Below are 24,522 nucleotides of genomic sequence, written 5' to 3'. Positions count from 1 at the left end.
CTGTGGAGCTTACTCCCTAAATTAACCCCTATGAGAGAACACTACAATTTCATAAAACAGTCTTCCCACTCTTCTCTTTTTTTAGCAAGTAACAAACAAATATTTGTTTTGTTCCCTTCTCTTTGCCAAGTTAATTTTACCATCCTTCAGAGCCAGAAGAGGCTTCCCTGGCTTGACTCCACTCAGGTGCCCTGTTCTCTCTCACTGCACCTGTAGTTCTTCATGGTACTGATCATAATGGCAAAAGTCATGGCTACTCCTGAGGCATACTCTTAAAGGTTGTTTTCTACGTTGCTTTCAGAAGGTTTATTTTCAAGAAACAGAAACACAATAGTGGCGAAACAGAGTAGAAATTTATATCTTGCTTATGTAAAAATGTAGAGGCAGAGAAAATTCAGGACTGGTAGGGCAGCCTTGCTCCATGAAGTGCTCAGAGAACAGTCTCCTTCTAGCTCACTGCTCTGCCACCCTGGGGTGTGGTATGGTTCTCATTTTCCTGTTCCAAAATGGTGGCTGGAGCTCCAAACATCACTTCTACATTTCAGCCAGCAAAATGGGGATTAAGAAAATAAGGGCAAAGGGGTCATGCTCACAACTTCAGAGAAGTTGCCTTATATGATGAAAAATCACCTGGTATAATTTTCAAACACCTCACTGGACTTTGATGTTGCTCAAAACAACAACAATGACAACAACAACAACAACAACAACAACAACAAACTGTATAACTATCAGAGCCTAGAACCCAACTTTTCTTTACCTATAAACACAAAGTATTTTTGCATAATATACATTGAATTTTCTGAAATGGTATTACTGTAATTGAGAAATGAATTTGCTTTGCTTGGACTTTATCAAGTTGCTCACTATTTCAGAAAATCATGTCAATAGTGCTAAGGCTGCTCATACCATTTCGGGTATCACAGTGTCACACCACACTATCTGCCTTTATCTGTGTCTGCATTCAAAGCTGCTGCATCCTGGTGGATTTTTTTATAGGTGCAAACGTGTTATTTCATTATATATAGTGATATATATGGTGTAGTGATATTCCAGATTTGTATATTGAAATATACAATATCTTATTGACTACATTTATTTAATGTCTCCTTTTTATTATTCTTAGGACATGATATAGATGGATTTTCTTTTTTTGAGGTTGTGTGTAAGTGTCTTATTTTGGGTTTCCCCAGAATCAGACACAGACAAAGATTCTAGTGGGATGATTTGTTTGGAAAGTGATCCCAGGAAACACCAGTAGTAGAGTGGGATATTAAGACAAGGCAAGGGGAGCGCTGTCGACAATAGCCAAAGTATGGAAAGAGCCCAAATGTCCATTGACAGATGAATGGATAAAGAAGATGTGGCATATACAGATGTGGCATTGTGGTACAATGGAGTACTACTCAGCAATCAGAAAGAATGAAACTTTGCCATTTGCCAACTATGTGGATGGAACTAGAGGGTATTATGCTAAGGGAGATTAGAGAAAGACAAATATATGACTTCACTCATATGAGGAATTTAAGATACAAAACAGATGAACATAAGGGAAGGGAAGCAATACAACATAAAAACAAGGGGTACAAAACATAAGAGACTCTTAAATACAAAGAACAAACTGGGGGTTGCTGGAGGGGTTGTGGGTGGGGGGATGGGCTAAATGGGTACGGGGCATGAAGGAAGACACTTGTTGGGATGAGCACTGGGTATTATACATAGGGGGATGAATCACTAGAATCTACTCCTGAAATCATTATTGCACTATATGCTAACTCGGATGTAAATTTAAAAAATTAATTAATTAAAAAAAATAAAATGTGAACGATGACATTAAAAAAAAAAAAAAAAAAAGGCAAAGCAAGGAGACAAAGTCAGTGAAAGGTGTACCAAGCAAGTAAATCCTTGGGAAAATATGGGACAAGACAGTGGGGATATTTATACACCAATGCTGCCAGTGATTGGTTGAGAGCTTTTCCTAGAGAACATTACTTCTATTTCTTCCAGCCTGCTACATGCATACTTTCAGATAGTGGGTACAGGTGCTGGCAGTTTGAAGTTGGCCTGATGCAGGGGGTTGGGGAGGGTGCCTGGGTGGCTCAGTCCGTTAAGCAGTTAGGCGTCAGACTCTTGATTTTGGCTCAGGTTGCGATCTCATGGCTGGTGAGTAGGAGTCCCGTGTTGGGCTCTGCACTGACAGTGCATAGCCTCCTGGGGATTCTCTCTCCCTCTGCCCCTCCTCCTCTCATGCATATGCTCTCACTCTCTCTCTCTTTCAAAACAAATAAATTAAAAACAAAAACAAAAACAAAAACAAAACTTTCTCTCTCCCTCTGCTCCTCTCCCCAGCTGGAGCTCACTAAAAAAATAAACTAAAAAATTAAAATGATGTTGGCGTGGAGTGCACCAAAATTGTAAGGACCAAGGGCATGTGGGTATTATTAAAGTAGGAGAATAAAGGGTAAATCAGGATTCTTTTAAAGGAGGATTTCAAATTAGTTGTTAGAGACTGGGATATTGCATCTGATGTGGTTGAGAACTTCTGTCCAGAGTTTAGACATTGTGGGGTTGAACCAGGGAGGCCATCTAGAAAAAGATCATTATTAGGTTGTCTCTAAATTCCAAGACAGTGAGAAGAGCAACACGGAAAGCTGTTATGAGATTTTAGACAACTTTCCCATGCACATTCTTTCCCAGTCACACTAAAGTATTCTAGTTTGCTAGATTCTAAGAAAACCTGAGATCAACATGTTTCGCCACGCCCACCACCACCCACTCTGCCCAGCCCCAAATGAGTTAGGTTAAACCCTGTCCTTTCCCTGTATTCTAGTTTTTGAGCCTCTATTGAATCACTTAGTTCAACATGTGCATGTATGACTCACCTTCCTCCTAAGATGGGAGCACGTTTAGGGTAGGGAACTGAAAAGAAAGATGGAGCATCTTCCAGAGAAAAATCAGAGCAAACAGATGGGTCTGGCACCAAGCCATCATATTCAGGCAACTGCTGAAAACGCTACCCGAAGGGTGCCTCACAAATTACGTACCCTTAGAGAGGCAGCGCAGATTAACAATCCAACTGCTATTCATGTAAGGTGGACCACATTTCTTCCATATTTGATGCCCAAAAGACAGTGTGCCAAACTAGACCTATCTATGCAGCAGCTGGGGGCGCTAGACAGTGCAGTCCTGAGATGAACTTACTGTGAAGGAGATTTACAAATAAACTGTGGTTTCTGTAGTCGTTTAAGAAAGCTTCCAATAAATCTAACTCAAGGGTTGCACAGATAACTAATTGATATATTCTAAAAAGCTCATGTTGACTAAAATCTCCTCACCCATGGAGGTATAAACAGTAATTTTCATCTCCACAGCTTGGGTGAATTCTAAAAACGTTGCTTGCCTGGTCGTTGTTAGGTTCCCAAGACAAATTTGCTATGGACGAATTGTGTTCCCCCAAATTCAGCTGTTGAAGCCCTAACTCCACTGTGATGGTATTTGGAGATGGGACCTTTGGTAGATGATTAGGTTTAGACGAGCCCCCGTGATGGCATTAATGCCCTTGTACAAAGAGACACCAGGGAGCTTGCTCTCCAGTCAGTCTCTCTGCCAGGTGTGGACACAGCGAGAAGGAGGCTCTCTTCAAGCCAGGAAGAGGTGTCTCACCAGAACCTGCCCATGATCGCACCCTGATCTCAGATTTCCAGCCTCCAGAACTGTGGGAAAATAAATCTCTGTTGTTTAAACCACCCAGTCCCTGGTATTAGCCCAAGGTAAGACAAAAATTCGTAGAAAAAAATTCAGAAAATGGTTTTCCCTCTCTCTTTATGGCTACAAAAACTGTTGTGACACTTCAGTTCACAATCTGCTTTGCAATTCTCTTACGCATTAACCTGTTCAGTGTGCAGCTCCTGTGTGGGTCATGTCTGCAGAGGGCCTGGAGAGTGGACCTCGTGCTTTCTGGTTCACTGAAAGCCTCAGCACCTGTAACAACACCTGGGCTGTTATTTCCAGTTGTTGAAAAGCAGAAAAATAGGAGGCCAAAATACGGAAGTACAAGGCTGATACCTTCCCAAGCAGTTCAAGAACAGCTGGGACGTTAGTCCTGAGGCGGGAGCTGCTGGACTCCAAAGGCCTCCCCTTCCTCTCTTCCTCTCTTCCTCAGCTTGGCTATATTGACCTCAACCTCTTTCCCTACCAAACTTTGAAATTGGGGGCCGAGAGCTTGGGAGATCATCCAAAGTTAACTTTCATTTTTCAGATGAGGAATCTGACATTCAGAGGGGGTATTCAGTAGAGCTCACAAGTAGTAAAATCAAAAGGTTTCCTCTTTTGTTTCCAGGACTAGCCCTGAAAAATGCTAGTAACTGGCAAAAGACTACATAATGCTTCTCCCTTGCTTTTTCGTGACTTCTGGACCAACTTTGTAGTTAGAACTTACTTATTTCTGCTGTCATGAGAACGAGAATTCTTGATTGAGGCTGCAAGTAAATAGCCAACCATATGCAATTCTAGACTAAATAAGTAACAGAGGAAGGAGCACCAGTGCTTATTAACCGAGAAGCTGCATTAGTGTTATTGACTCATAAGGAATTTGCCTTAAATATTACTTTAAAAATCAGTATTTCCATGAACCTGAAAAAATGTAGTGATTACTATTAAATGCCATTCCCTCTACCCCATTAAGCTCATTTTTCAAAATAATGCTTCCTAGTAGACCAAGCCTGAGAAAGCACTTGAAAACTTAGTAAGTAATGGCCCATACAAAAATGGCCCAGCTTCCCCAGGGTCAAAATGCTGTTGGCTAGGGCTAGGACAAATGCTCAATTTTACTCAGTCTACATGACAACTCACTATTCCATACTTAAGACATGGTTTCCCAAAGCAAAATCTGCTCTTTCAAAATCACAGAATTCACCATATGATTTGGGTTACAATGAAACCAAACTGTTTGAATTACATTACCCAGAATTTTCTTCTTAGCTATTAAAAATTAACAGAAGCACAGACATTTATAGATCTCTTCTGGTAACCCAGAATCATTTGGCAGAGTCTCTCACCTGTAAGACTGCAAACATCCAACGTTGCTCCTATCCAGAGAAACGCTTTGGTAGAAAATACACTCGTGGGCTATTAGCTGCCAAAGTCACCTCACTGTTCTAGAGAAAATCTCTGTACATCCTCTTTGATTTAATCCACAGAAGCCTAACCCAGCCTAACCACTAAATTACTCCTAAGCTTCCCCTGTCACAAATCTTTAAGCATTCCTTGTACTGAGAGGTGTAACATACCATTTTCAACCTTCGCATTGATACCTTCTCTCAAAATGCCAGCACAGTTAACACCAAAAAAGTTTATTTTTGTTGACGATAGCACGTTAACAGACACCCCACAACAGCATCTTATTTTTGTAAGTAGGCTTCATGCCCAGCATGGATTTCAATGCAGGGACTGAACTCACCAACCCGAGATCAAGACCTGGGCTGACACTTTACTGAGCCACCCAGGTGCCCCCAGACAATAGCATTTTTAATGAAAGAAAAAAAAAAAACAAACAACTGTGGAGATACCCGAGAGTAAGCTGATCTTTAACCTGATTTCTCATGTTATGGTGAGAAAATGATGGAAGACTGTTTAGCCAATAATAATGAGGCCTATAAAAAAGTAGTTCCTTCTGGAAGTTTCCCTACCAACTGTCCTGAGCTTAATAGTTATCCATTCTGTATCTCAGACTGGAGTTACTTCTTTATTTGAAAATTTTATATTGCAGCAAGGGATTGGTGGGAAGCAGATATCCCAGAAAAAAAACGAAAGAAAGGGTACTGCTGACATCAGAGGATAAAGACCAAATGGCCATTGTCAGAGGTTTTTCAGTCCCTTTATTTGAAATTAAATGGGTAGCTTCCCTTTGCTTTCCACGATTGATGAAAATACAAGCGGAGAACGTGATACATCTGTGACTGTTTTGAGCACACCATATTTTATCCTACACACCTAATTTTATTAAAAGTTTTCACTTTCAACTCATTTTTTACTTTATGATGTTTTAATGTATCACCAAGCTATGATATTCCATCTCTGGCAGCAGCAGTAGGAAAGAGCCATGGAATTAAAGTTAGGGAAGTTCTAGAGTCCCAGCTCTAGCAGTGAGTGAATCCCAGCCACTCCTTGTCTGCAAAATCAGCGGGGCTAATGCCTGCCTCACAGGGCTGCTGTGAGCATTCATCACGCATGTGAAAGATCTGTAAATTGCTGCACAAGTGCTAGTATTTCTATTTAGAAATAGTGGCCTGGAGATTTAGAATTGAAAATTTATGGTTTTAAATATGCTATCTAAAAGGTATATAGTATGAAGTAACTGGCCAGTGTCACTCAAAACTCCAATAAAAGGATGATTTAAAACATGTTTTTCTTAGAATTGAGCCAGTCTATCATAATTTTGAGAATTTCTCAGTGGGTCTCAAGTCTTCATTCATTTCTACAACTATCCCTGTCTCTCTCTCTCTCTCTCTTAAGGGGTCAAGGCCTTCAGTAGATTTGCCTTTAAGAGCCAAATGTGGAATCTGTGTGTTTATTCCAAAATCAAAACAATCCCTAATGGAAATGCAAAGTGCTTAACAAAATCAAGTGTTGGTCCTTTTCCAATAATGGGTAGCCACCTTCTGAGACAGAGCAGCGGTGACATGGACAGGCTTCTTGAGAAGACATTACAACTGGGAGGTGGGCTAACTAATGCCTAATATTTCCAACCAGAATTTTAAACATCTTCTCTTCCCTTACCCGAATCTGTTTAGGAGAAAAAAAACAAAAAAAATAACCAGTAAGAATCAAAATATACCTTTTATTCAAAGAAATAATAGATTTAAGACCCCCGCCCTTGGGGTATTAGGATCAGAAAGTCAATTTGCGGTCAGCAAAGGTGGTTACCATAATTATAAATTTACGTTCATTTTAAAGAGAGAGATCTTTAAAACCCCAGAAGGACCTCTGAAGCCAATACAAAGAGTCATGAATTACAACTTGGGTAAAAAACAAACAAAAACTAAGGCTGGGTTTAAGTTTTTAGGCTACCCTGGGATGCCTGGGTGGCTCAGCTGCTTAAGCATTTGACTTCATTCAGCTCAAGTCATGATCTCGTCATGAGTTCGAGCCCCAGATTGGGCTCTCTGCTGTCAGCACAGAGCCTGTTTCGGATCCTGTGTCCCCCTCTCTTTCTGGCCCTCCCCTGCTGGCGCTCTCTCTCTCTCAAAATAAATAAACTTAAAAAAAAATTTTTTTAGGATGCCCTGTGTTGTTTCTTTTGCAATCATAAAACAACCTCATAGAGATGAATATCTTTTATTATGAAAATTGCTGTTACATTACAGCCAACATTCCAAAACAGTATTTTAATAAACACGTCTTGATTATAAAGTAGAGCAGAAACCATGATCCTTTTTCAAAACTGATTAACATCTGCTGATGTTAACATAAATCTGGAGGACACTCTGTATGCTCACCATGGTGTGTAGGAGATGAGATGAGGAAGAGCACCTATGTTATTCAAAACAACTACTAGTGTTACTAGTACAGTGTAAACCAACCATTTACAACAGGACATTAAAAAAAAAAAAAAGGTAAAAAGCAAAACACTAAAATGTTGAGGTGTTACAATACTTTTGAGATGGGAAAAGCCAAAGCTTGTTTCCTTTTTTCTTCCCCTCTGTGAGTTCAGTGCGAGGTAGAGGGAAGAATGCTAGATCAAGGATGGATGCTATTTCCCAGAATTTAGTCCTGCTCCAAAACACAGCCCACATGCAAAAGCTCTTCAGGCTCTCATTCACAGGCCTCGGAATACAGCATTTGCACATGGACAAATGAGGTTCCATAGCAGCTCCGAGTCAGTGTTTGAATTCCAGTGTATTCACTCTATAGCACTGTAAGGAATCCAAGAACAAATTTCCTATGTTCTTCCTAATCAGGAGGCAGAAGACTCCTATTTAGATGTGTTCCATGTTTGGGGTCAGGGTGCGGTAGTCACTGCATAGAACCTCTCCCATCATGAACACTACCTAGTGGAAAAGCTTAGAAAAAGTTAAAACTGCAGTTTTAGAAGGTCCTCTTCCCCCTCCTTCAGCAAAGAAGCATGATGCACACGTGACTGCAAGGAATTCAGGAAGGCATAGTGTGGCTACAATAGTTTCAAGTACCATCTGCTCCTTGCAAAAGGGCCTGGGGTAACTGCAGGCAAACCCGAAACTCAAAAAATATTTATTAACTTCTTTAATGTAAGAAGCTATACTGAGAACTTCTCTTACGACTTCATGTAGCTGGCATAGTCTTTACTGTAGGAAGGGATATCCTCTTTTTCCAAACAGTAAATGTGTGATATTTTGGGAATTTAACATAGGCAAGGGACTTGTTTAATTGAATCCTATGTCGTTTTCATTCCTCCCTTGAAACCATACAGTCTTTTTTCTGGACTCAGAGCTATCACCATTAGTAAGGCTCAGAGATAACAACCAAAATAATACAACGTCCTAATTTCAACACCATTCTTTTTTGCCACTACAGGAAGATGCCAGATGGTGCTAAACACCCTACAGATAATCCAGTTGTCAGGCTGTTCTGCATCCTAGTTAAGCTTCTCACGCTGGATCTGGTAGTAACACGCCTGAAAAAAAGTTCAAAACAATTTAAAATTTACTTGGAAAGAAATTATACAAACATAGCAATGCACAGGAGACTAAAGAAAGGAAATCTTTGTTTAATACTGATAGCTCCAACCAAATCAGTTGGTTGCTTTCTTTTTCCCTGTTTTCTAGTCCCCATATCCAATGTCTATTTTGCCTAACTGTAATTAGTGGAGATAAAATTTTGCACATTTTCTAATTCTCAAAACAAACTTTTTACAAGCTGTTTAATATTCTTCAATGAGTAGAAATACCTTAATTGGCTAAGCCACTACTGATCAGACATTTAGAATATGCTGATCATTATAAGGTACACAGACAACTGTAATCAGAATCATCTAGTATGTTTAAGAAACTGCAAATTAAGATTAAGTACCATTCCAGACCCAGTGAGTCAGAATTTTCAGGAACAACTTTTTAAGAAGCATTCCCAGTGATTCTGAAAGTATCCAGGTTGGGAGTTACTCACACTACAAAGAACACCTCAGCCAAACCAAACACAGTGTTGTCCATTCTTTAATTCCTCAGAATAAATCCCCAGGAGTGCGTTTACTCAAACTCCGAGAACATTTTTGATGTGGCTGATATCAATGTTAGTAACAAAAGTTTTCCAAAGGTGATTATTATTTAATCCATTATCAGCAATATGGGAATAATTCTGATTTCACTATACCCCTACTAGCACTGGGTATAATTTTAAAACATCTTTGCTAATTTAGTAGGCACAAAATGGCACCTTGTTTAAATCTACAGTACTCTGATTTTCAGTGAGGTCGAGGATATTCCTACATATAACTGTACTAGTTGTTTCTCCCTTGGTGATATGTGAGAAATGCTCTTCATAGAACATGAATACTAATAATGTAAATCATTGGTGGCCACTATTTTCCCCAACTGCACCACCCTTTTCAATTTAATAGAAATGTTAATGGTATTTCAGTTGAAAAGTTCAAACAATTAACCCAAGCCAGAAACCTGACATTAAGTTCTAATTTCTTTTTCTCATTTTAATTTGCCTGTCTTTCCTTCTCTCTTCCTTTTGCTTAAAAATCAAAAAGCATCTATAGTTTGCAATGCAGGTGATTCTGCCCTGATTCTACCCTCCCTCCAAAACAGGTAATAAGCTATCCCAGTACTTTAAGCATTTATTAAATAATTCCTTTCTTTTCTATTTTTGTACTGATGTTTCCATTTTTACATGTGAAATTTTTATTATAACGCTGCCTTTACAACAGCTATCCCTTCTATTAGAGGTAATGTCCATTCTTGTAACAGGAACATACTATCTTAATTATTGTATTTTTATGAAAGTTAACTAACTGGCAGAGGGGGTCTAATCCTTTTTTTCAGAAGTGTTTATGCCGTTTTCAATTTGTTGTTCTTCCAATATACACACAGAATTATTCTACCAAATTCCAAGAAAAATCAAGGTAGGGAACTAAAATAACTTCCAACAAACCCTAGACTACTCATACTAGAGAATCTCATTTGTAACATACTGGTTATAGTAAATACATGGAGAAAAAAGAAGATACAATTCATATTCATTACATACATATTGCCTTCTGTGTTTTACCTCATTTCCATTAAATAACTCTAGTGCCAAATACTTTTGGACACTAAGAATCCTTTCTGTTTCTTTTCTAGAGTTACATTTATAAAGATGGTCTACCTTTATAAGCACTTGTAATGATTTGAATGGTCAATTTATAGGGAAGATTGGGTAATGTGCTTTAGTATTTTCAAGAAGAACTGATTCTACTTTTAATGTATTATATTTTAAAATATTAACAATATGTACTCTAAAGGCATTTAATGATTGCATTAAACCTCTGTATAAAGAAGACAATGATTAATGATAGATATATAATATGGCAAATTAAGGACAGATTTTAAGATTAAAAAAATTAAATATCACCTATACTTACCTTCAAGGTGGTGAACATTATACCCTGTTCCCCATGCTGAAGATATGGGTCCATGAGATCCTCAATGAGGTGTACCTCGGAGCCTAAATTCCTAATCCTGCCCAATAAAATAAAGATACTGAGTTACTCCTATTTATATGTATATCTTCCTTGTGAATCTATGTGAGGGAAAATAAAGAACAGCTCACCATACTTAAATGGGTAAACAGAATTTTTTTTTTCCTAGTAGGGGAGCATATTACTGTCATCAATTCAGAAAAAGCACTTGTTAAAATGAGTCACTGTAATAAAGTCAGAAAAGGTTGGTCACCTGGCCCGTAGCACCACATATAAGAAAACAGGAAACAAGTCATCCATGGACCATAAAAAGTCTTCCTGAAGTGATGCCAGGACACTCTGAGAGATCTCTTCAAAAGTCTGCTGGATGACCTTAAGTTTGTCTGATGGGGTAAATGTCGTGCTGTTGTTATTAAAAAAAAAAAAAAAAAAAAAATCCTATGAACTGCTTAATATTAAATATTGTTTGACAATATACCCTCCTGGGGTGCCTTAAATTGGACACTTCAGGCATAATGAGTTGCTGGAAGGGATGACCACTGTAATCCCACAGTTTTTTGAGAAAAGAAGCCTCCGACGATCTATGGTTCTTATGGAAGAATTCACTAAGTCATAGATTATCTCCTTTTACCCAGGATCTTATTTTTCTAATATATGCTCTTCTCTGAGTAATTAAGTTTGGTTCATTTCCATTTGGCTAAAGATGTGATTATGTAGATACATTTCTGGGTAGGCTCTCCACCTTTTTTGAAAATACAAGGGACTTGTAGAGTAAAAGGTAAGCCAAATGTCTCAAAAGAGCCTTTTCTGATCTCCAGGCTGAGTGTGACACCATCTAGGACTGAAAGGAGCACTTAGAGCTTAGGTTAGGATAAGATCTCATTAACATCTTAATAGACTAACTACTACTTTGATTTATGTGATTTTCAGCAAACGAGAGATTACCTAATCTGCTGTAGACATTCTACAGCTGAGGCAAAACAAGCATCTTTTGTGGTTGGCAAAACCTGCAAAAAGAGAATTTATGAAAATCAAAGAGGAAAGCTGTCTTCTGCAGTAACAATAAAAAATAATGGCACAGCACGATTCTTCAGTGAATAACTCATGCTTGGGTACTATTCTACCAAAGTAAAATGGAATTTTTTTGCTATCTTGAACACCCCACATCAAAGAGAAACATATTTGCTGAGGACACTGAAATCTACTATACCTTTTTACTCTCTCCAAGGATTGACAAGGTCATTGGCCAAAATTTCCTACAATAGAATCCACACTGTTAATACAAGTTATTACTTAGAGCAGATTAATCCCTGTAAAAACAGTTGATGGCTACATTGCCTTCCCTGTCCCCATTTAAAATAACTATTCCACAGATAAAGTGTTCTGGTTTTTTAAAAAATGTTTACTTTATTTGAGAGAGTGAGCAAGTGAGCACGGGTGGGGCAGAGAGAGAGGGAAGGAGGCGGGGAGAGGGGGAGAGAGAGAGAGAGACAGACAGACGACAGACACAGAGAGACAGAGAGAATCCCAAGCAGGCTCCGTGCTGCCAGCACAGAGCCCAACACAGGGCTCAATCCCATGGAACTTCAAGATCATGACCTGAGCCAAAATCAAGAGTTGGACGTTTAACCAACTAAGCCACCCAGGCGCCCCCAGAGATAGTTTTAATAAACATTCCACAAGTAATTTAAGAGCTTCTATCTTGTCCCTAAGAGATCTGTCAATGAATACTACAATAACCCTATACATTACAGATATTACCAAGTATTGACCAAAATCTTTCCTTCACTCAGTTTTATCTCATTTTTAATGTGAAATTATTCCACTGAAAAAATTTATTTTCTGATTAAGGCTTGTTCACTTTTTTTGAGAACACAAATATATAATTAATGGTGCTGGGGTGATCAGCTTTATCACCGTACTAGAAGAAAGGATAATGTGTTCTCCCAGAATAACAAGAAACAATGCTCTACAACAAAGCACTTCTAAAACTTAAATTACAAATTGTACATGGTGAGGAAAGAAAAAGAAGGGAAGGAAGAACATCAAAGACTAAATACAATTAATTTTTTCTGAAACTATAAACATGTATTTTGTTTTAAAGAACAGCAAAATATCAGATGGGATAGTTAAAATTTACATATATATATGTATATATATGTGTATATATATATATATATACACACACACACACACACACACACACACACACACACAAACATTTCATACACACACACAAATAAAACACATTCAGAAGAATAATCAAGATTTATACCCCACTCCAAAAATTCTCAAAAATAAAGATTAAATGTCACTATTTTGCTGAATAATAGATATGCAAGTAAGTGAATCAACTGCAAATCATAGATTCAATTAATAATGCTGTTTGCATTTAAAAAAATTTTTTTAATGCTTTTTGAGACAGAGACAGAGCATCAGTAGGGGAGGGGCAGACAGAGAGGGAGACACAGAATTCAAAACAGTCTCCAGGCTCTGAGCTCTCAGCACAGAAATTGACGTGGGGCTTGAATCCACAAACCGTAAGATCATGACCTGGGCTGAAGTCGGACGCTTAACTGACTGAGCCACCCAGGTGCCCCTCACTGTTTGCATCTTAAATTAAACCATTTGATTTTACTCGTAACTATTATACTTACCTCTGCACCCCAAGGAAGCCCAGAAGAGCAATATCTGGCTGTTTATTTAGTCGTAGTACACATTCCCAGTAAATGTCTTCCTCACGATCATTATCCAGGGCATAGAGCATAAACAGTGGTGGGTAGAGCCGAGGTAGTAGTACAGGAAGCAGTAACCCAGAACTTGTCACCACATAACTACAAAATATTGGAGAAGGAGAAGCATTCATATCAAAATTGAATATAGAATCAAAGAGTTTCAGTTTCAAGCTGAAAGGAAGATGGGACATTTTGAATAAAGAAACAGTTCTAACATTATTCTGCGTTTTTATCTGGAGCTAACATGAAGAACTTACCTATGGCCCCAGAGTTTTATATCTTGGACCAACTGTGAATTCTTTTCATACCTCAAAATCTAACTGAAAACCTAGTTGGTTTCCATTTTGAAAATGATTCTCTGTGGTTATTCTAGATGAGCATGATGTTACTTTGCTCAGCAGGCTCAGAGCCCAGTAACTCATGTGTGCACTTCTTTGGGGTTTGACTAATACAACTTAAGACCTGAAAGCGACCTCAGAGATTACCTAGTCCAGTCACATTATTTTAAAAATAAGGAAACTGAGATCTAGAGAAAACTCTTCCTTGGGATTCTTTGGATAGGATCACCCACCCTCTTTCTTCACTATCTCTACCCAACTCCATTTACCCAGGCTCTGGAGATTCGGATCTGGAATCTGATTTCCCAGTGCAAAAGGATTTCCTTTCGGTTGGCAGAGGAGCAGAGAGAGGAATTGTGCTGCCCTCTTCAGGAAGCTCAGGAAATAAGAATCTAAGGAATAACAAAACACAATTAGACAATTATACCTCTAGAATGTCTAAAAAGAGTAAAAATGCATTTCTATTATTTCATCTATTTAAAGACCTATGAAATCAAAATTTATATCAAGTAAATATTTTAGTTTCCTGAGATTCTTAACTGATGCTTCTTATAGGATAAAATTAAGGCTGTAGCTAATGAATAATACCACTAAAAAATCTTCATATGCTGTGTTTTTTGGTTTTGGTTCTGAAGTAGGCTTTATGCCCAGCACAGAGCCCAATGAAAGCCTTGAACTCATGACCCTGATATCAAGACCTGAGCTGAGATCAGCTTACCTGAGCCACCCACGCACCCCATTTCTGTCTAGTTATTAAAAAGTGAGAAATTCTGTTTTTCTAACTGACAAATCTCATTTGAGGTCAATTCATATTGAATCTTTAAGCAGAAACTATTATTCTCAGGGTATAAACAAATATTAGCTGAAAATGACTTAAATATTCAACATTAAGAAAAAATGAAAATCAATATAAAAATTTTTAATGTTTTAAAATTCAAGTTGCTAAAAAATTTTTGCACATGATCAAGCTGCTAAGAGGACTTTTTTTCCTAGGTTTTGAATTTGCCCTAGATTTTATCTCTGAACTCTTATATGCAAATGATGAGCTCTACTATAAACAACTTTATTGTCCTCTTTACTTTCAGACCTAAACCCTGAGTCTTCAAAGGGAGTTTCCAATCTTCTATTTTTGTAGACTTATACCTTGCCCCTGCCTCTGCCCCTTATTTTATATTTGGGAAAACTAAAAAAGGTCAAAAACTTATCTTCATCATACCCATCTAACTAATGTCAGAGCTGAAACACTCCCAGCCACTGGTCTTTTTAGTGGATTACGCTGCCCCCTCTAATCTGAGACATTTCCAAATGCATCTATCAGTTTCGAAGCTAATAATAGAAGGAAGTTTTCTGAGACAAATTTATAAATTTTCATATAATTATCTCAATATAGTAATTACTTATTGGCTTAAACCCGATAAAGGATCTTGAATTTCACATATTCTAAATTTCCTACGTGAAACTCTTTCCAAAGATGCTCTATTTGCTTCCTTTCTCCCTTTTCAAAGTCTCTGCTCAGGTGTTACCTTATTAGGCCTCCTGGAACCTCTGTTTAAAATAGCAGCCTCTTACCTCCAGCTCCATCTTTTGTCACATTTACCAACACCTGACATACCATATGTTTCCATATGTTCCACTAGAATGGAAGCCTATGAGAATATAGACATTTCCCTGGTGATTAGCGATGTCAAGCATTCTTTCAAGTGTCTGTTGGTCGTCTGTATGTCTTCTTTGGGAAACTGTCTGTTCAGATCCTCTGTCCATTTTTAATCAGATTGTGTTTTTTTTTTTTAATAAAAGTGTTGCATATGTAAGTTCTTTATATATTTTGGAAATTAACCTCTTATCAGATATATCATTTGCCAATATCTTCTCCCACTCACTAGGTTACCTTTTCATTTTGTTGATGGTTTCCTTTGCTGTGTTTATTGCATAAACATAAAGTAAAAACATGAAACATGTTTTCATTTTCATTACTTAATCTGTTTAAGGATCTGTGGCACAAAACCATTTTCTTGATGAATAATTTCTGTGATAAAGAGGAAACTTAATGATTCTTCACAAAGTTGTTGTAATCTCTAGATTCAGGATGAAGACATCCAAGCATTAGCATTAACCACTATTCCACAGTTTGCAGACTTCAATGAGAAAGATCTCTTACCTCACCAGCTGGAAAATTCGCTTAAGGTAGGACTTAATCTCCTTCACAGCCTCCTGCAATAACCGGCGATTGGCTCCCACACCCACATATGTCATTCTATAAACTGCAACCAGTGTCTCCACAAGCCTGCCCAGGGGGTGCAGAGGAGTGTCACAGGCCTGAACAGGAACGGGATCAATGAAGTCAATGACTAACAACAGAAACAGTCAACCAATAAATAATAAAACAATTTCATAAACGATAGACAATTTTCAAACTGGCAAGGACTAAACTTTTGGACGAGAAAAATTCAAATACTTTAACTTTTCTAAAAGAGTTGAGTCTACATATAGAGTAGGAATTCCTAATCTTAATCAAAGAATGCCTTTAACATCTTGGGAAAATAGCTTTGGATATACTGATAAATATAATAAAACTATAAACTTCACAAAAACAGATGTTACCTTTAAGAAAACTAAACGGCAGTTGATTATGCCTGAAAATACTCTTCAGTTCCCTTGATTTCTCTTAATACTCCTTCCTGCAACCCCATATTGATGCATGTCATACTTTAAATTGTAGCTAATCTTACAGGACTTGAGAAGGAAGCAAAGAGCATAACCATGGGGTGAGGGCAGCATGCTTTATTTATACAATCTCTAGTTTGTTACCAACAAAAATCAATTTTAAACTTTGACCCTTGTTCTCAAGAACCCTCTTAAGCACTTTACAAAACTTAAAAAGTTCTATCATCATGATACAGCAATCTTCATGTGAAAATGTGCTTTTAGTAGTTAGAGAATTAAAAAAGAAATACTTAGAAAGCAAAAATAGGATTAGGGCACCAATAACCTGTGAGCAGATTTGAATGATATACTGTGGTAGTTGTGTCATTAATTCATAAGACTGGTGTAATTTTGACTCTACCTTTATTAAATATTTCTTGATGTCATCATATTTCTCCACAGAGAAGGCACCAACATGCTGAGGAATGAATTCCAAACTCTCTAGTGTTTGAGTCTGTGAACGACTTAATGTCTCTGGACTGTAAAAAGACAACAGAAAGCCCATTATGTATTTCATATCATGAAAGCAAGAGGGGCGCCTGGCTGTCTCTGTCAGAAGAGCATTATGACTCTTGATCTCAGGGTCCTAAGTTTGAGCCCCATGTTGGGTGTAGAAATTAAGTAAGGAAAGGAAGGAAGGAAGGAAGGAAGGAACAGAGACAAAAGAAAGAAAAAAGAAAGAAAAGAAAAAAGAAAAGAGAGAGAGGAAGGAAGGAAGAACAAATGAACAAACAAAAGCAAACTGTAATGTGCACATGAAACACTATCACCAAGTAAGGACAAAATGGAGTACCCAGTACAGTGCCTGGCCCAAAGAGCTCATAATAGGTAACTGACCTGCTATTAGATTTTTTTTAAGTCATTCCAGTGTCATTTAATGTTACTTCATACCAACTACAATTAATTAATGAAGATTTTGCTTTAGAATCAACCATGGTGTTAGGTGATACTATGTTAGCTTGAAGAGAAAACTGGTAACAGACTTGTTAATGACAAGAGAAAAATGGAAAATAAGAGAGGAAGGGGTGAGGAAAAAGGAAAACAAATGAAATGGCAGCAGAAAAAGGAAAATGAGCTCAAGTAAGGAGATCATGAGGATGCTACAACAGGTGGTGAGGTAAGTACATAATGGGTAAAGGGAAGCTTTGAGCGAAGAGGCTATGATAAAACACATACTTAATAATCAACAGACATTTTTGGTAATGGTATTCTATTATCAGATTACAACTGATCAGAAATGATGTACATTATTATACTATTTTAGATAAATAAGACCTCTGTGATAGCAACATGTTTTATTATATAAAAGTTCATTCACTCTCATTCCCTGGAAACACCCAACAACAGTTAACCAAGGTTAACTACAGGACCAAAGTCTCAATGTTTAAACTGACAGGCTCTATCAGTGAAGGCTGACCCTCTGCATCACACACAAGGGAAAGTCCACAGGTTTCATCAATCCTAGGAGTTTCCATTTCTTCTACTAATAGAAAGAATACAAGGCAAAAATCGTAAACTTCATGAATAAAACACTATATTCAGTTCCCACTTATACCAAATATAGGAGGGGAAAGAACCCAAACTTCTTTCAATACAAAGGGATTAGTAAATTCTTTGGGTCCAAATTCCAAGCATTGCTTGTGGGAGTTACTGGCCAAGTTAAAGAATAAGGAAATATGTACAAAAGCAGATGGAGGGGGGAAAAAAGTTAGGAGAAAAGGAGAACAGAGAGAAAATAAGAAAAAGAAAAAAGAGAAATGAAGAGGTACATCTATAATTTTTCTTTCAGTACTTCAAAATTGTGCCACTTGTTTTTGGTCTCCAGAAGATACTGATGATAAATATGCAAGCATTTAAATGGCGGTTTCCCCCCTGTGTAATGCCCTTTTTTTCTCTAGTTGCTTTCATGCAACTAGATTTTGTTTTTCAATTTGACTGACATGTCTGTTCACGGATATCTTTTTTTCAGCACACAGGTTGCTCAACTTCGTGAATCTGCACATTTGTCTTTCACCAAATTTGGGATGGTTTCAACCATTATTTCTTCAAATATCTTTTCATCCTCATGATTTTTCTCCTCTCCTTCTGGGATTCCAAGGACACAAGTACTAGACTCCTTAGAGCTCTGTTTATTTTCTTTTTCCATGTATTTTCTCTCTGTTGTTTAGTTTGGATAGTTTCTATTAATCTGTTCTCAAGTTCAGTGACTCTTCTGCTGTCACCTCTATTCTGCTAGTAAGTTCTCCTAGTGATTTTACTTTGGTTATTATATTTCTTAATTCAAAATTTTGATTTGGTTCTTCTTTATATCTATTTTTTTGCTAATACTTTCAATTTTAGTATTTGCTTCCAGGATGTTTGTGATTGCTCATCTGAGCATTTTTATAATACCTGCTTTAAGTTGTCATAATACTAAAATCTACGTTGCAGAGTCACTGGTGTCTATCATCTTTCCCAAAATAAGTTGGTGGTTCTTTGATTGCCAAGTAATTTTGGTTTATATTCTGGACATTTTTGAGTATTATGTTATGACACTTTGGGTCTTGTTTCTATCCTATGAAAAACGTTGACAGGCACAACAGAGTACACATGGAAGGCTTGAAACTATTATCTTTAGAAGGATCTGCTTCCTAAATTTCCCTATATGGACATGAATTGTTCCCTACCTGATAAGAGTATTTTGCTGTCCATAGACTATGCTAACAATGTGATTTATGGTGACTATCTGCTTTCCTTCTGGGACTGTGGAATTTTGGTAGTTGCTAAGCATAGAGTGCCTATGTGACCAGGCCCCCCCATTAAACCTTAGGCACTGAGTCTCTAATGGTTCCTAGGCGGAAAGACTGTAAATGGTGGCTGCATTTTACTGCTGGAAGGATGGTGTGCTCTGTGTGACCCCTCACAGAAGGGTGAGAGCATGGGTAGCTTGCACATGGATTCCTCCAGACTCTGCCTGTGTCTTCTTCTCTTATGATCTGGCCATAGCTCCTTACTGTGTTGCTGTAGTAACTCTTACCTGCATGACTTTATGATGAGTCTTATGAGTCCCTCTAGTCAATCACTGAACATGTAGGTGATCTTGGGAACCTCTGAAACAGCTAATATTTTTGATTCAGTCTTCTGTGGGCAGTGGTGCCAATGTCAGTTCACTTCTCAAAGCCTTTGCAGTTCTATTTAGGTATGTCTGTGAGCACATCACTCAGTGGTCACTCTGGGACATGGTTGAAAGTCTACCTATTAGCTCAGTTCTCAAAGTGTCTGGTCTGCTAATTAGGATCAAATCCACATATTTGCAGGTCTGGGGTGAGCCCAGGAGTTCATAAACAACTTTACAGGGTTGTTTTGTAGAGCTCTTCTCTCTCCATTACCTCCCCAGCATTTTCTGGGTCCCCTGTTAGATCCTCAGGTCAGAAACTGCTCCCTTCTGTCAACATGCCACTTCTAGGACCAAGGGGTGGGAAGATAGAGAGAGAGGCCAGAAAAGCAATGGAATTCAGCCATGACTACTGCACCTGAGGATCCACCAGTGGAGGAAGAGGTTTCCAGTCCTCCAAGAGTTTTCCCTGTTCCTGGCTGCTCTAGCAAATCCCACTGCCACCCCTGTCCCAGAAGAACATGGAGGCTGAAGCATGAGAAAATGAAGAAAAAAAGAGAGAAAGAAAACCCATATGTATCTCCTCCACTCTATCTGAGCTTTAGGAGTCTCTTTGTTGCATCTTGAGCCAAAAGCAAAGGGTTTTTCCTCAAGTTATGTCTAAATCATAGTACTTACTTGAAGCTTTCAGGTTAATGGAATTCAGGGTGAGGGATACTGAAGTTAAAAAACTCAAAACTAAAAAAAAGACAAAACAACTCACTTGGTACTTTGATTTCAGGTATTCCTCCTCAATATACTAGCTGATATTTACCTTGTAGAACAGCTGTTCATATATTGCCTGGGTATTATAGCTGAGTTCAGTAGAAGATAAAGATAGGTGTGTTTTATCTAAATTACCCAGAACAGAAATACATCATTGAAACTTAAATTATATTTTTAAGTTAAATGTGGCAAGCCTTGACTACTTGTTAAGTTTCAACTTCCTACCATACTATGCTGGGCAAAGCATTCACTCACCTGTCTCTGTGTTGGCGCCGATTGGTAGTCAGGGCCACAGCAATATTGTCCCATGCTTTCCAAACTTCCCCTTGGCCTGGGTTATCACAGCCCAGTTGACGCCAACATTCATCAAAGACGGCTTTCCATTTCTCATCAGCTGACACTGCCAGGTTTCCTAGCTTCCTGCTAATAAAGTCACATCAAGCTTTTATTAATCTCTTGTGCAAAAATCCTAAAGAACAGAAACTTTCTGATATACAACTGGGAATGCTTCTGTAACACAACTGCCCACACTGATGGTGGTTCTATTTCATAAACACTGAAAATTTTAAAGAAATGGTTTTTAGCTACTTAATGTTTATCAGATACTAAAGTGTATAAATGGTTAAGTATGAAGCACATCAGAATTGACTCCTTTGTTTCTACATTTCCCCATAATCAATTTTGTAAAACTGATTCCTGTTAAAACAAGGACTTCCTGTGCTTTGCACATCTCATAATGAGAACTGTGAAATGCATTACATACTGAATTCTAAAAACACTGAGTAACAGAAAACATATCAAGGTTCCATCAGAACAAAGAATCTGAGAATCTACCATAATACAAACACAAAGCTAATGCTGGAATCAAAAAAGGAAAATAGATATATGCCAAAAACCTGAAGAACATAACACACTTAGAGATAAAGATTTTGGTTTTTTTCCCTACATATGCAGAATATACTATTCCACTTGGTACATATATAGGCTTAGCTTTTACTTTTTAGAATCAAGTTGTATAGGGATTCCACTTAACAATGTTCTCTTCCAATTAATTTGGATACTTTTATCACTAACAGTAAAACCACTCCCATACACAGAACTTTTATTTTAAATACCCATGACTATAATCTAAGCCAAGACTAAAGATTCAGCTATCTGTAACAGTGGCAGTTGGCAATATAAGGAGGTTACATTTTGTTAAAAAATGACTTTAAAAATTTGTTCTGCATTTAAAATATTAAGCAGCTTTGATATAATCAAGACAACTCAAAACATTTAATAATTAATCCACAATTAACACTAGTTACTCACAAAACTTTGGGTCTGTCTTTATCACTCTCATACAGACTAGGCTTGAAGTAAGTTCCGGTGATTTTTATCCCAGATCCCCATTCTCCACTAAAATAACCTTCAATGTAATCTCCATTTGGCATAGTCAGCGTTCCCTAGGTAAAGTAAAAGAAAATGTTGAATTAGAAGCAGTATTTCCAGTTTAAAAAATCAAGAGAAAAAAAAGCACCAACTGGTTAACATGTTCCATTATTTTTTATTTTTTTAGAGAAAGAAAAAGAGAGCATGCATGTGCAAGAAGGGAAGGGACAGAAGAAGAAGGAGAGAATCTTAAGGAGGCTCCATGCCCAGTGCAGAGCCTGGTGTGGGGCTGGATCTCACAACTGTGAAATCATCATCTGAGCATAAATCAAGAGTTGGATGCTTAACCAACTGGGCCACCCAGGTGCCCCTAATACATTTTCCTTTTTTAACTCATTAGCAGTCCCCAGTTCTCTAGCAGGGCGGGGTAAGTATACGTACTATGCATCTCTAAAAAGATTGTATGAAAATAATCCATGGGTAAAAGAAAAAAAAAATCACTGAATAATTGGTAAAATATTTTGAGCTGAATGAAATGAACAAACAACTTATCCAAATTTATCCAATCTAGTGCCCAGAGGCAAATTATAGCTATAAATGCCTGTATTAGAAAATAAGAAAGATCTGAAATCAGTAATCTAAAAGTCTACCTTATAAAATTAGAAGAGCAAACAGACCCAAAACAAGGAGATAACAAACACTAGAGCAGAAATCAATGAGATTTTTTTTTAAAGAGAAAAATCAATGAAACCAAAATTTGCTTCTTTGAAAAGATACACAAAATTGGCACTTAACTGGATTAATCAAGGAAAAAAAAGACATAAAATTACAAAGTCAATGAAACAGATACTACAGCAATCTTACAGAAATTAAAAAAGATTAAGAAAAAACTAAGACAACAATTTTATGCCAACAAATCTGAGAACTTCAATACAACAGAAAAGTTCCTAGAAAGAACCAAATTGCCAAAACTGATTCTAAAAGAAATGGAAAATCTGAATAGACCAATTTAAAGAAAACTGAATTAGAAACTAAAAGTATTATCATAAAATAATGCTTAGGCCCAGATGATTTCACCAGTGAAGTCTCCAAAACATTCAAAGAAGAAATAATACCAAGATTTCACAAACTCTTTCAGAAAACAAAGGAGAAGGGAACCCTTCCCAACTCATTCTATGGGGCTAATTTTATACCAAAGACAAAGACATCATGAGAAAAGAAAACTATAGACCCTTATCTCTCATAAATACAGAGGCAAAAATCTTCAACAAAATATTAGCATTAAATCTCACAAATTATAAAAGTATTATATACCATGACCAACTATGATTTATCCCAGAAAAGCAACCAATACACTATATTAAAAAAGGACAAACATCACACAATCACCTCAACACACAGAAAATGCTCTTTGACAAAATCCAAGATGTATTCATGACAAAAACTCTCAACAAACTAAGAACAGAACTATCTCAATCTGATTAATCTATGAAAAACCTTTAACTAACATCATACTTAATGGTGAAAGATTCAGTGTTTTTCCTGTAATTTTTTTTAATGTTTATTTATGAGAGAGAGAGAGAGAGAGAGAGAGAGAGAGAGAGAGAGAGAGAGAGAGAGAGACAGAGACAGGGCGCGCGCGCAGGGGAGGGGCAGAGAGAAAGGGAGACCAGAATCCAAAGCAGGCTCTAGGCTCTGAGCTGTCAGCACAGAGCCCGATGTGGGGCTCGAACCCACGAACCGTAAGATCATGATCTGAGGCAAAGTCAGACCCTTAACTGACTGAGCCATCTAGGCACCCCATGATTTTCCTCTAAAATAGGGATTAAGGCAAGGATATCCACTCTAACCACTTCTATTCAACATTCTACTGGAGAATCTAGCCAGTGCCATCAGACAATAAAAAAAAAAAAAAGAAAAGCCTTCCAGATTGCAAAGGAAAAAGTAAAACTGCCTTGATTTGAAATCAACATGATCCTGTATGCAAGAATTCCTAGGAAATACACACAAATACACACACACACACACACACACACACACAACCACACCACACCAAACCTGTAGCAGAATAAACAAGTTCAGCAAGGTTTCAGGATACAAGAAAATACATAAATCAATTATATTTTTATATGATAGCAATATAAAATCAAAAAGTAAAATAAAAAAAAATTCTCTTTACAACAGCCTTAACAAGGATACTTAGGAATAAAGTTAACCAAACTTATGCAAGAGATACACGTTAAAAACTACAACACATAGCTGATAGAAATTAAAGATGATCTAAATAGAGAGACATTTCATGTTTATGGATTGGAAGATTCAGTATTATTAAAACGGCAATTCTTCCCAAAATGATCTATAGATTCAACACAATTGCTATCAAAATCTCAGGCTTTACAGCAGATATTAACAAACCAGTCTTAAAATCTATATGAAAAGGCTAAAGATCCAGAACAGCCAAAACATTTTAAAAAATAATTCTTGATTTCACTAGAATTACTGGAAATCTATAGTAATCAAGACAGTGTGGTACTGGCATAAAGAGAGACATGTACATTGCTGGAATACAAGAGTCCAAAAAGAAACACATTTTATGGTGAATTAATTTCAAAAAGGTGTCAAGAAAATTCAGTGGGAAAAGTTGCTGAGGCAATTGGATACCCACATGCAAAAAGATCGTTAGACTTTTAACCCACACCATACACAAAAGTACCTCAAAATGAATCATAGACCTGAATGTAAGAGCTAAAACTATAAAACTTTTAGAAGAAAACACAGAGGAAAGTTGTTCTTTTTTCTATTTGAGAGAGAAAGAAAAAGCATGCAAGTGGGGCAAAGGAGCAGAGGGAAAGAGAGAACCTC

At 37.4% G+C, this 24,522-nt stretch overlaps 2 protein-coding genes across 10 annotated transcripts in view; both read right to left on the bottom strand.

The window, feature by feature from the left end:
* The window catches only part of LOC109259195 (transmembrane protein 237), a 67,289-nt gene extending 61,835 nt beyond the window's left edge, over positions 1-5,454 (bottom strand). The window contains exons 1-2 of one of the 5 annotated variants that reach the window (XM_053906270.1): positions 5,058-5,439; positions 3,891-3,981 (exon numbers count right to left, since the gene is read on the bottom strand). The gene's annotated coding sequence lies outside the window, so the exon portion shown is untranslated. Of the gene's footprint in view, positions 1-3,890; positions 4,977-5,057 lie in introns of those variants that run through there. The other 4 variants (XR_008423389.1, XM_053906280.1, XM_053906261.1 and 1 more) reach the window with 4 other exon arrangements.
* Positions 5,455-7,319: 1,865 nt separating this feature from the next.
* The window catches only part of ALS2 (alsin Rho guanine nucleotide exchange factor ALS2), a 71,470-nt gene continuing 54,267 nt past the window's right edge, over positions 7,320-24,522 (bottom strand). For 3 of the 5 annotated variants that reach the window (XM_019436607.2, XM_053906210.1, XM_019436609.2), the window contains 11 exons: positions 21,601-21,734; positions 20,545-20,712; positions 16,792-16,909; positions 15,886-16,043; positions 13,997-14,119; positions 13,312-13,488; positions 11,865-11,910; positions 11,600-11,661; positions 10,908-11,057; positions 10,598-10,694; positions 7,320-8,650 (listed from right to left, as the gene is read on the bottom strand). In XM_019436607.2, coding sequence (XP_019292152.1) covers positions 8,612-8,650; positions 10,598-10,694; positions 10,908-11,057; positions 11,600-11,661; positions 11,865-11,910; positions 13,312-13,488; positions 13,997-14,119; positions 15,886-16,043; positions 16,792-16,909; positions 20,545-20,712; positions 21,601-21,734 — 1,272 coding nt within the window. In that variant the 3' untranslated portion in view covers positions 7,320-8,611. The remainder of the gene's footprint in view (positions 8,651-10,597; positions 10,695-10,907; positions 11,058-11,599; positions 11,662-11,864; positions 11,911-13,311; positions 13,489-13,996; positions 14,120-15,885; positions 16,044-16,791; positions 16,910-20,544; positions 20,713-21,600; positions 21,735-24,522) is intronic. The other 2 variants (XM_019436608.2, XM_053906231.1) reach the window with 1 other exon arrangement.

This window comes from Panthera pardus, unplaced genomic scaffold (assembly GCF_024362965.1).
Source record: "Panthera pardus isolate Hobbes unplaced genomic scaffold, ASM2436296v1 HiC_scaffold_10, whole genome shotgun sequence".
NCBI classification, from domain to species: domain Eukaryota; kingdom Metazoa; phylum Chordata; class Mammalia; order Carnivora; family Felidae; genus Panthera; species Panthera pardus.
The sequence above is the reverse complement of the archived record's forward strand: the minus strand, read 5'-3'. Positions and strand labels throughout refer to the sequence as shown.